This window comes from Odocoileus virginianus, chromosome 1 (genome assembly GCF_023699985.2).
Source record: "Odocoileus virginianus isolate 20LAN1187 ecotype Illinois chromosome 1, Ovbor_1.2, whole genome shotgun sequence".
NCBI lineage: Eukaryota > Metazoa > Chordata > Mammalia > Artiodactyla > Cervidae > Odocoileus > Odocoileus virginianus.
The window spans coordinates 20,795,407-20,808,548 of NC_069674.1; the positions used below are offsets into that span (position 1 = coordinate 20,795,407).

At 39.2% G+C, this 13,142-nt stretch overlaps 1 protein-coding gene across 1 annotated transcript in view; it reads right to left on the minus strand.

The window, feature by feature from the left end:
* Positions 1 to 13,142, minus strand: part of EXOC4 (exocyst complex component 4) — an 814,875-nt gene that overhangs the window by 467,696 nt on the left and 334,037 nt on the right. Inside the window, exon 10 of the mRNA XM_070465647.1 lies at positions 2,179 to 2,275. Within this exon, the coding sequence (XP_070321748.1) occupies positions 2,179 to 2,275 (97 nt within the window). The remainder of the gene's footprint in view (positions 1 to 2,178; positions 2,276 to 13,142) is intronic.

A 13,142-nucleotide genomic window follows, 5' to 3' on the forward strand; every position in this document is an offset into this window, starting at 1 on the left:
AATGGATGTGAATTTGAGCGAATTCGCAGAGATGATGAAGGACAGGGAAGCCTGGCATGTTGCAGTCCACAGAGCAGCAAAGAATCAGACGCTACTTAGTGACTGAACAACCTCAAAAATGGATACATGAATGACTACAGGAGAAATGAGAAATGGTTTATGATAGTTATCAAAGTAAAATATACTAGTAAGATAATGCACACTGATTCTTCTCACTGTCAACACTAAAATTTTAAACTTCTTTATTTTTTGGCCACACTGCAGGGCTTACAAGATCTCAGTTTCCTGACCAGGGATTGAACCTGAGTCGTAGCAGTGGAAGCCCATAATTCTCACTACTAGGCCACCAGGGAGCTCTCATAAACTTCTAAACTTTAGAAGAAACAATAAATTCAGTAATCAGCCAATGCTGAAGTGTATAAACTAAAATTAAAAAAAAAAAAAAAAAAACACTAAAAGATCTTAGTCATTTAAAGTTCCAAAAGCCCATGGAACCATGAGAAGCAAGGTTAAAACCTGACCCAAAGGCTAATTTAAAGTCTATAATGATCATTTGCTTAGGAAGGAATTAAGTCACCTTGTAGACCACTTAACAGTCTTCTGACTTCCACTAAGAGTTACACAGAGAAAGAATAATTAATTATTTGCATTATGCAACAAAATTCTCTCTAGTTCCAATCAATAATCAATTAAAATACTGAATAAAAAAAGAGGCTAAACAAGTAAATAACACTGGTAAAAGTATTATCAAGCTGTAAAACAACTCTCTAGTGAAACAACATAAATAAAAAAGTAAAATAAAGAATTGTCAGGAATACATTCAATCCTACCAGTATTTCTACCAGAAATGCATTATTTAGTGTGAAATAAGTATATGCATTTTTTATTCTCCTAACTTCATGTTTAAAAAGAAAAAAATAAATTTATGGGGAAAAAAAAATCTTGAGAAGTGACAATACTGCTAATGAAACTTCCCAAAGATTTCTTCCATAGTTAAAAACAAATGTAAATATTAGGATTACATTTATTGAAGCAATAGCACAGTTGGCAGTAAATTATGGTGTTTGATCTAGCTCAGAAGATGCCTATAATAATTAAGCTATCTTCCCATTTTCCTAACAAGTAGGAACACTGACTAAGTAGAAATCAATTGTAATTGGAAAAGCGTTAAGTCCTAAACTAATTACCAAACTCAGTTGATATATATGATAGTTAATTAATTTAGAAATTCTAAAAGTTGCACTTAATATATATATGTGTATATATATTTATATTTATCTATATACACACACACAGCATGTAATGAATTATATAAATTAATTGACACTATATATTTCACACAGCATTGTGGAATCTTAGGTCCCCAACCAGTGATTTAACCTGCAACCACTGTATTGGAAGTGCAGAATCTTAATCACTGATCCACCAAGGGAAGTTCTTAGAAGTTTTTCAAATGGAAGTATCACAGATTCTTATTTTCTTAAATCACATTATCACAATAAACTAAGCATTGTGATAGATTTCATTCTACTCACCAAGTTTTATCCTTCAATATATAAAACCATATTGATTGATATAATGCTTTTCAGTTTTTGTAAGTCATTATTTGTTCAGAGAACTGCTAATTCTCAAAGGATATTCTCAAAGTCATCAGTTTAAATCAGTGAGACAGATCATGGGTCTGCAATTTTTTCCTGTAAAGGGCCAGTAAGAAAATATTTTTGGCTTTGTGAGGCATATGGATTCTGTTTCAAATATTCAACTCTGTACCTAGAGCCCCAGAAGTGCCATGGGCAATACATAAATGGATAAGCATGACTGTGCCAATTAAAAATCTACTTACAAAAACAAGTGACAGGTTAGATTTCTCTATGGGTTTTGCCAACCCTGAAATAGTTAAGGAGGGGAAGAGAGGGATAATAACAAGGGGAGGGACAGGGAACAGGAAAGAAAGAAGATCAAATAAACATAGTTATGAAGTATTACTCTTGAGACTAAGTAGCTACATAGGAGGATTGACATTATTTTTCTATTGACAACTTTGATTGTGAGGCCCTATAAAACACAACAATGTCTTTTTATGACTTGTTTCAATGTTGACAGACCTACTGGCATTCAGCATATCAGCATAAATAATGAAAATATTGATCTTCAGTAAGTACATAGGATTTGACTTACCTTAATAATGGATGGAATATGACAGTAATATTTCTGGCTCCAGGTTTGCAAACAAATTTTGTTCCTCCACCTTCAATTAAGTTGTCATCAGGACCCCCTTTCAGGAAAAAGTAAAAGAGAGATTAGCTTATTAGAACTTAAAAAAAAAAAAGCCTATCAGATGGATGTTATCCTATCATAAGGAAGATCAACTTTGAAAACAGCTGCCTTTAATGTTTACAAAATTATTTTGAATGACTTGATCCAGTCTTCCTCATTAAACAAGCAATGGATTAGCATTTTTCACTTTGGAGTGAGAACACGGAAGCGCAGTAAGAATAACTATTTAGTGTCAGCCTTTGACAGCACAGTTCAGAGGAAGGAAGACGGGCCGCTCAGGCTTGTCTAGGTAGGGCTGCAAAGGTTGGAGCACATATGAACCTAGCCAAGCCCATTTCATCAAATCTAAAACCCCATTAATTTTAAGATACACTACTCTTATAAGCAACAATAAGGAAAAAGAATCCTGCTAACTAAAGTATACAATGCTTCCTTATTAGAATTTTCTTTTTCTTATTCAAAGTTCTTTATTATAGTTTACATTACAAAACTAGGTTAAATAATTTATAAATAAACTTAAGACTTTATTAAGATTTGAGTACATCCAGTATTTTACTTCAAACTGCTGATATCCATTCTGCAAGGTTTAATATTGATATGTTCTTGATGCTATTAGAAGGTTTAAAGAGAAGGTGTTCTCATACCAACCAAGATTCATACTCTTTCCTCATATGGTCTTTAACAGGTTCACTAATTGAAATACTGAAGGGTTCAGATGTGAAGAATAACCACTCAGCTCACACATACTGAGGCAAAAACAAGTCATTATGACTATTGTCCTGTTAATAGCCATTAAGACATCACTAATTGAAGATATGGCCTAATTTCAGAGTTGACAATGTGACAAATGTACATCGACGGCTGTGGGGAGAAATGTTCCCCCAGAATCCTGTTTCCTTGCATTAAAATGAAGCTCAATTGAAGTAATCTCTGGCCTCTCTCCATCTTTCACTCACCCTGGCAGAGTAATCTCCTTTGGTAAAACTGAGAAGAAAACACTGGGCATGCACAGCTTAGCAACATTCTTATTTCACTTCAGAAATCAGAATGCCTATACAAGGTCAGTATTGTCTCACTAAGTTTAGCAAATAAAGGTCTACCTTGTCAGAGAAGGATGAAATAGTCTAGCACCTTTTAAAAGCAAGTAAATTTGTCTAATTCTGATGTTCAGCAAGCAAACACATTTTGCTCTCAAACTAGGTTACACTTTCAGTCTGCCTTCTATCAACAGAAAAGTGGAAGTGGTATTTCACCTTCCATTTGCTTACATACATTATTTCACAATAGTATCAGAACTCTAGATAGGGAAGTCTATTTAATAGACTTTCTTAAAACCCTAACAATCTACACATACAATATTGCATTTCATTTTTTCTGAATTAAATAACTTCTTTTTAATTATAGTTCTTTGCATGAGAGCAAACATAACTGAACCTCACCTGATTTACTATGTTTTAATGGTCTCTGAGGTATCTTAGAAACTGACTGATAAAAACATGTGAAGCTTAAGAAATCTATAGCCTGGATCATCAAGACTTCCCAGAGGCATCAGAGTTTAAACAAATCCCATTTGGATTAGCTGTTTCCACCAATGAATCAAAGAATGGTTTTTCTTAAGAAATACAGAAAATACAATGACACGTACAGCACTTGATTCAAAATCATGAGCTTTTTGTTCTCATTTGGGAAAAAAAAATGCATCTTGTATTATTATATTTTCATTGGAGATATCAGTGTTCTGCTAAGTCAATGATTTTGCTTGGTTAAAAGTAAAACAAGAGAGTCAACACTACAACAAACACTACTCCTATAATAAAAATCTTCCTCCAAACTTCATATGATTTGGTTACAGACCAAAAAAAAAAAAGCACAGAATAATAATATCTTTATTAATACTTCTCAAGATCATAAAACCAAGTCACAACGGAATCACCAAGGAAACGTGCACATGCGCAGAAGAAACCAGGTTAAATTCCACACTCTAGGAAACACATAAATGATTCAAATGACTTCCTACAAAACAAATAAATCTACAAAAATAATGCACTAATCTACTCAATATGAGTATGAGCATATCTTCAAAGGATAAATATGAGTGGACTGCATGCTTTCTAACGGTTTCTAAAAATTCTGAAGATTTCTGATTTTAGATACTCAGTAACTACACACAGGCCTGATTAACACAGCTCCAAACTAGCATCTTCATGGACACTGAACACACTGTATGATGACTACCTCAATGCTCCGGCCCACACTGGGCTCTATCTGGGGAGACTGCTTGTCTCTTACCACTCCTTTAGGGCCCAGGAGGTATAGCCCAAACTGTCAGATGCCCCTCTCCTGATGTCCACAATGCCACTCATTCAGTTACGTCGCTCAGTCCTGACCCCACTGACCCCAGGCACACCAGGCCTGCTTGTCCATTACCAACTCCTGAAGTTTACTCAAACTCATGTGCATTGAGCCGGTGATGCCATCCAACCATCTCATCTTCTGTCGTCCCCTTCTCCTCCTGCCTTCAATCTTTCCCACCATCAGGGTCTTTTCATATGAGTCAGCTCTTCACATCAGGTGGCCAAAGGATTGGAGTTTCAGCTTCAGCATCAGTCCTTCCAATGAATATTCAGGACTGAATTCCCTGAGGATGGACTGGTTGGATCTCCTTGCAGTCCAAGGGACTCTCAAGAATCTTCTCCAACACCACAGTTCAAAAGCATCAATTCTTTGGAGCTCAGCGTTCTTTATAGTCCAACTCTCACATCCATGCATGACCACTGGAAAAACCATAGCCTTGACTAGACAGACCTCTGTTGGCAAAGTAATGTCTCTGCTTTTTAATATGCTGTTCAGGTTCGTCATAACTTTCCTTCCAAGGAGCAAGCGTCTTATAATTTAAAAGCTGCAATCACCATCTGCAGTGATTCTAGAGCCCCAAAAAATAAAGTCTGACACTGTTTCCACTGTTTCCCCATCTATTTGACATGAAGTCATGGGACCGGATGCCATGATCTTAGTTTCCTGAATGCTGAGCTTTAAGCCAGCTTCTGACATTCCATTTTCACTTTCATCAAGAGGCTCTTTAGTTCTTCACTTTCTGCCATAAGGGTGGTGTCATCTGCATATCTGAGGTTATTGATATTTCTCCCAGCAATCTGGATTCCAGCTTGTGCTTCATCCAATCCAGCGTTTCTCATGATGTACTCTGCATATAAGTTAAATAAGCAGGGTGACCATATACAGCCCTGATGTACTCCTTTTCCTATTTGGAACCAGTCTGTTGTTCCATGTCCAGTTCTAACTGTTGCTTCCTGACCTGCATACAGGTTTCTCAAGAGGCAGGTCAGGTGGTCTGGTATTCCCATCTCTTTCAGAATGTTCCACAGTTTATTGTGATCCACACAGTCAAAGGCTTTGGCATAGTCAATAAAGCAGAAATAGATGTTTTTCTGGAACTCTCTTGCTTTTCTGATGATCCAACGGATGTTGGAAATTTGATCTCTGGTTCCTCTGCCTTTTCTAAAACTAGCTTGAACACCTGGAAGTTCACGGTTCACGTATTGCTGAAGCCTGGCCTAGAGAATTTTGAGCATTACTTTACTAGCGTGTGAGGTGAGTGCAATTGTGTGGTAGTGTGAACATTATTTGGGATTGCCTTTCTTAGGGACTGGAATGAAAACTGACCTTTTCCAGTCCTGTGGCCACTGCTGAGTTTTCCAAATTTGCTGGCATACTGAGTGCAGCACTTTCACAGCATCATCTTTCAGGATTTGAAATAGCTCAACTGGAATTCCATCACATCCACTAGCTCTGTTCGTAATGATGCTTTCTTTCTTTTTTTTTCTAAGGCCCACTTGACTTCACATTCCAGGATGTCTGGCTCTAGGTGACAGATCACACCATCGTGATTATCTGGGTCATGAAGATCTTTTTTGTACAGTTCTTCTGTGTATTCTTGCCACCTCTTCTTAATATCTTCTGCTTCTGTTAGGTTCATACCATTTCTGTCCTTATTGAGCCCATCTTTGCCTGACATGTTCCCTTGGTATCTCTAATTTTCTCGATGAGATCTCTAGTCTTTCCCATTCTATTGTTTTCCTCTATTTCTTTGCATTGATCTCTGAGGAAGGCTTTCTTATCTCACTGCTATTCTTTGGAACTCTGCATTCAAATAGGAATATCTTTCCTTTTCTCCTTTGCCTTTCGCTTCTCTTCTTTTCACAGCTATTTGTAAGACCTCCTCAAACAGCCATTTTGCCTTTTTGTATTTCTTTTTCTTGGCGATGGTCTCTATCCCTGTCTCCTGTACAATGTCACGAATCTCCATCCATAGTTCATCAGGTACTCTATCAGATCTAGTCCCTTAAATCTATTTTTCAATTCCACTGTACAATTGTAAGGAATTTGATTGAGGTCATACCTGAATGGTCTAGTGGTTTTCACTACTTTCTTCAATTTAAATCTGAATTTGGCAATAAGGAGTTCATGATCTGAGACACAGTCAGCTCCCGGTCTTGTTTTTGCTGACTGTATAGAGCTTCTCCATCTTTGGCTGCAAAGAATATAAATCAATCTGATTTTGGTGTTGGCCATCTGGTGATGTCCAAGTGTAAAGTCTTCTCTTGTGTTGTTGGAAGAGGGTGTTTGCTATGACCAGTGCGTTCTCTTGGCAAAACTCTATTAGCCTTTGCCCTGCTTCGTTCTGTACTCCAAGGCCAAATTTGCCTGTTACCCCAGGTGTTTCTTGACTTCCTACTTTTGCATTCCAGTCCCCTATAATGAAAAGGACATCTTTTTCGGGTGTTTGTTCTAAAAGGTCTTGTAGGTCTTCATAGAACCGTTCAACTTCAGGTTCTCAAGCATTACTGGTCGGGGCATAGACTTGGATTACTGTGTGATTTTTTCTGGGGGGGGGGGGGGGTGGGGGTCAGCGCTTCATGACATGTGGAATCTTGGCTCCCCAACCTGGGGGGGAACCCACACCCCCTGCACTGGAAGTGCAGAGTCTTAACCACTGGGCCACCATGGAAGCCCAGCAGTGACGTTCTATAAAATCAATCACATAACCTTAACGTGAGTCTCCTGTTACTGTCATTTGTTTTCTAATTCTTATGTAACCTCTTCCCCGCGTGGAATGTAACATCCCAGAAAGTACTTACAAAATATATAGTTGTTGAATGAATGAAGGGAGAAACAATGACCTAACTTAGTAGTATGTTGTCAGAATCAGATGAGAAAGTATTATGTGCAAGTCCTTCATAAACTGCCAAGAACATAATACGTGTCAGCAATTTTCTCTGTATCCACAAAGTGCTATAAATGGTAGGCGTGCCTAATCAACATTTGCTGATGACCATCATATGATGAACACACATAAAACATAAAGATGCGACACCAAAAACAAGGCACAGGAGCCACCAGAAATGTCAGCGAGAAGATATCACTGTGACCATATAGGGCATGATGACAATACATCAAGAGACAACCTGCTTCAATTCCTCTAGGTCCCTGTTAGCTACATAAAGACTATTACTGATTCACACTGTAGGGTTAAACTAATCAAAAAGTAAAGACTGGGCAGAATTGAAAAGAAAAGGAAAAGAAAGCAGAATAAATCACCCCCCTCCACCTCAACCGACAACCAAAAGTTCATCTATAGGACCTCTGTATACTTTACCAGGTCCATCAACAAGCACCATCGACACTGTATTTGATGTGATTTCCTCTTTACAGGCTACAAGTCCAAATCTAGCTTACTAAATGACTAGTAAACAGCACCAACCCGGTGAAAACAGCCTTGAAAATAAAGCTGTCAGAACCAAAAGTAAAGGCCATGGCCAAAAAACTGTAGGGCTTGCGAGTCTCTCGCTTCTGAGGTTTCGCTTTTCAATATTCTGAATGAGAAACACAACCCGCCACCTCTGCTCACATGCTCTGGTCATGAAGTAAGCCGGGAGCTGTTGACATGAGCGTTCTTGGGGAACATGTTGCTCCAACCTGAGAAAAGTAGGGGTTGAAGGACGGAGCATTTCCTTCCCCTTCATTCATGATGCCCACAGTCTAATCCCCGCAGTCACAGGCCAGGTGACAGGCACCAGGGAAAATGCTGAAAGGTGATGGATGGCTGGAGAGACCGGGGAGCTGACAACCGTACTACAAGTAGAATACATCTTGTGCAGAACGAAGGGGGCGAGATGCCCTCATCGTATTTCCTGGTCCTCACAAGGAGGACAGTGGCTGACAGGCTCCCTCAGGTGAGCGGCAAAAGGTGCCAGGGCCATCCAGTGACTTCAGGATGACAGCATCTTAGCTAGGCCCTTCTTTAAGAATCCATCTACTTATAAGTTGTTAGCTCCCAGACTTCTTCCCAGCTAGAATTTGATGTAGTTTATTATAAACATAGTCATGTTAATAAAATACAAAACCAAGATCTCGAAAAGAAAGGGAAAGAAAGGTTGCTACAGAGAGGACAATGGGAAGAATCAAAAAGACTTGTGTCAGACTCCAGATCTCTACCTATTACTAGTGTAATGGTGACAAGGATACTCAAATTTTTTGAGCCTCAGCTTTCACATTTATAAAACAAAGATTGCAATAAACTTTTTCAAAGAGATTTAAGAAGATAACGTACTCCAGGACATTCAGTACAGTGTCTGACACCTGGTACATCTCAAATAAATGATTATCTACTTTTCCCTTTAGAATTACTAAACAGATAAGGATTTAAATGATCACACACACAGAGGAACATAAACTGAATATACTAAAGGTTCAAATTCAAAAACTACTATCCATGATACTTTAGGCAACACCATACTAGTCAATATCATTTGTGAGACCAATAAAAACAGGTCTGTCTTAATTTGGAGTCAACAGCATTGCAGTGAAAGTTTGAAACAGTTGCTAAGAAAACTTACAGCCTAACAGAAGAAAACCAATCTTTCTCTTAATTTTTCGGTTAAAAACAATCAGTATTTGGACTTTCTGGTGGCACAGTGGAAAAGAATCTACCTGCCAATGCAGGGACTATGGATGAGTTCAATCCCCAGTCCAGAAAGATCCCACAAACCTGGGAGCAACTAAGCCCGAGCAACCTGACTACTGAGCATGTACTCTAGAGTCCACATGTTGCAACTACTGAAGCCCGAACACCCTAGAGTCCATGCACTGCAACGAGACAAGTCTGCGCAGAACAGTAGCCCCCGCTCACCGCAGCTAGAGAAAACTGTGCAGCCAGGAAGACCCAGTGCAATCAAACACATAACTTTTAAAAAATCAACATTAAATGTACAGATGTGAAAATGATGAATGCCTCTGTGCCAAGAATTAGATGAAAACAGTATAGAATTAGATAGCCATTTTTGCTGAGCCACAGAAAACAGTATGCCTCACCTGACATTTTTAATGTGTTCTGGACTTAAAGTTGGCCTTTCCAAATAGAAAAGAACCACACTGAAGGTTAACTACTTTTTTCTAAATTAAAGTATAATTTATAATCTTGTGTTAGTTTCAAGTGTACAGCAAAGTGATTCAGTTATACAAATGATGTGTGTGTGTGTCTGTGTGTGTGTGTGTGTGTGTGTGTCTGTACACACATAGACACACATTTTTGGGGGCTTCCCTTATAGCTCAGCTGGTAAAGAATCCACCTGCAGTGTGGGAGACCTGGGTTTGATCCCTGGGTTGCTTTTTCAGATTCTTTTCCATTATAGTTTATTAAAAGATATTGAGTACTATCCCCAGTGCTAAACAGTAGGTCCCTGTTGTTTACCTATTTTACATACGTAGTGTGTATATGTTGGGGCTTCCCAGGTGGTGAAGTGGTAAAAAAATTCACTTGCCAATGCAGAAGATACAAGAGATGTGGGTTCACTCCCTTGAGTGAGTCAAGGCTATGGTTTTTCCAGTGGTCATGTATGGATGTGAGAGTTGGACTGTGAAGAAAGCTGAGCACAGAAAAATTGATGCTTTTGAACTGTGGTGGTGGAGAAGACTCTTGAGAGTCCCTTGGACTGCAAGGAGATCCAACCAGTCCATCCTAAAGGAGATCATTCCTGGGTGTTCATTGGAAGGACTGATGCTGAAGCTGAAACTCCAGTACTTTGGCCACCTCATGCGAAGAGTTGACTCACTGGAAAAGACCCTGATGCTGGGAGGGATTGGGGGCAGGAGGAGAGGGGAAGACAGAGGATGAGATGGCTGGATGGCACCACCGACTCGATGGACATGAGTTTGAGTAAACTGTGGGAGTTGGTGATGGACAGGGAGGCCTGGCGTGCTGCCATTCATGGGGTCACAAAGAGTCGGACACGACTGAGCGACTGAACTGAACTGAACTGAATTGAATGTAAGTTTCCATGTTACTATCTGCATATATCTCCCACTCCAGTATTCTTGCCTGGAGAATGGACAGAGGAGCCTGGCAGGCTATAGTCCTTGGGGTAGCAAAAGTTGGACACAACTGAGCAACTAACACTATTACTATTACTCTGCCTGAAACTAACATAATATTTTAAACCAGCTACACTTCAATTAAAAAGTACATGAATAAGCAAATGGAAAATGATAAAGAATATTTCTTTCAGACCAACTGAATTCTATGTACAAAGCACACAGAAACAAGCAGTTGTGTTTTGCTTGAAGTATGCTCAGTGAGGAATCCACATTTCAATAAAGTGCTGAAAAACTGTATTCATTTAAAATATTTTTTGTAGAAGACAATCTACAAAATAGAAATAAATTAGTTATTCCCACCATAAGATATGTCAATGGCTTGCCTACATTTAATTGCTCAATTATATATTATTCCTGGCTAGTTGTAATGTTACATGGCTCACAATTAAGTCAGGTAGAAAGTATTACACAGGGTGTAGGAATAAGGTCAAGAGAGGGATAATAATAGTATCCCTGTAAGATAACCCACTCCAGTATTCTTGCCTGGAGAATCCCATGGACAGAGGAGCCTGGCGGGCTACAGTCCAGAGCGCTGCGAAGAGTCAGACACGACTGAAGTGACGACGCAGCTGCAGCAGTGAGGGGCCTGGGAGATGTGACTTGCTCAAGGTCACACACATGGTTAGTCCAGAACTCAAACAATTTTTTCCCAACTATATATGCTATGATGTGTTTAATATTTTTAAAGGGCCTTTGTTTGGCTGCATCAGGTCTCTTAGTCGCAGCAAGGTGGGGCCTCCTTCGTGTCATGCAGGATCTTTTGTTGTAGTGCATGGGATTAGCTGCTCACAGTCATGTGGGATCTTAGTTCCCTGACCAGGGATTGAACCTGCATCCCCTGCATTGCAAGGTGGATTGGTAACCACTGGACCATCAGGGAAGTCCACTGTGCTTAATATCTTATAGTGCCAAGAAACTCACAGGTTAAATCTAATGATGTAGATGATGAGAGACACAGGAAAATTCTAAAATAGGGAACAGCAAATCCTGATTTTTTTTTCTTTAGGGACTTCCCTGGTGACTCAGTGGTAAAGAATCTGCCTGCAACGCAGGTTTTGACTTGGGTTCAATCCCTGGGTTGAAAAGATGCCCTGGAGAAGGAAATGGCAAACCACTCTTGTATTCTTGCCTGGGAAATCTCATGGACAAAGGAGCCTGGCGGGCTGCAGTTCACAGTGTGGCAAAAGGGTTGGACACGACTTGGCAACTGAACAACAATGATAACACGGACTGTAGCCCACCAAGCTCCTCGGTCCATGGAATTTTCCAGGCAAGAACACTGGAATGGGTTGCCATTTCTCCTCCAGGGGATCTTCCTGATGCAGGGATCAAATCCCTGTCTCTTCTGTCTCCTGCAGTGGTAGGTGGATGTTTTACTACTCAGTCACCTGGGGAGCCCTTGCGCACAGTCCATGGGGTTGCAAAGTAGTTGGATACAACTTAGCGACTGAACAACAACCAACCCTGGCCTTACAGCGGCTTGACACATAAAATGCATTTTCCATGTAATCAACACTATAAATATCACAGTTGATTATCCAAGTCAATGCACAAAGAAACCTCTTGATCAAAAATGTAAGTGAAGCTTAAGAAAAACAACACTCTATGGATAAAACCATCATGCAGAAAATGTTTCAGGGGAAAGACATTTAATGGTTCAACTGAGGCCAGAAATAACACTTCCTGATACAACAAGAATTGGAATTCTACTTTTCCCCCCTCTCTCTGGACTAGCCAGTGGAGGATATCATGACCCCCTCCAAACTCAAACTACTCCTGATGGCTCCTTGGAGGTCCAGGGACATGAAGGGAGAAAGACAAGAAAGGGTTGACACCTTTGAGGACGGAACTTGTACAATCTGCCTGTATTAATGCCTAAACACGGGCAGAAATTCATTTTTTTTAAAAATCTGTTTCTCCTTTTAAGCAAACAATTCCAATAAGCTTCCTTGCTGCTGTTGGTGCTTTTTATTATTATTATTTTTAACTGTTACTACAGGTCAGTTCTACATGTCTATTCATTTAAGGCCCATATATTGTGTATTTTTAAGTTTAGCAACAAATGAAAAGGGGAAGATGAAAGGGTCTCAAAGGTCTCACAATAAATGAGCAGTCCTAATATGTAAATAAAGGCTTTTATTTTTTAACTTAAAACCTTGTCTATACTTTTTCTTTTCAGCTTTATTAAGATACAGTTAACACCATAAGATATTTAAAATACACACCATAAAAATCTGATATATTATGTGTCCATCATGAAAGGATTTGCCCCATCTAGTTACTTAACATGTCTCTAACTTCACATTTTTTTTTGGTAAGAATATTTCACTGTTAGTACATTCCAATCATACCATACCCTTGTCTCCATTTCTTCTGCCCTCTCTAATTCTTGAAAATGCTGAGGATAAATTCTG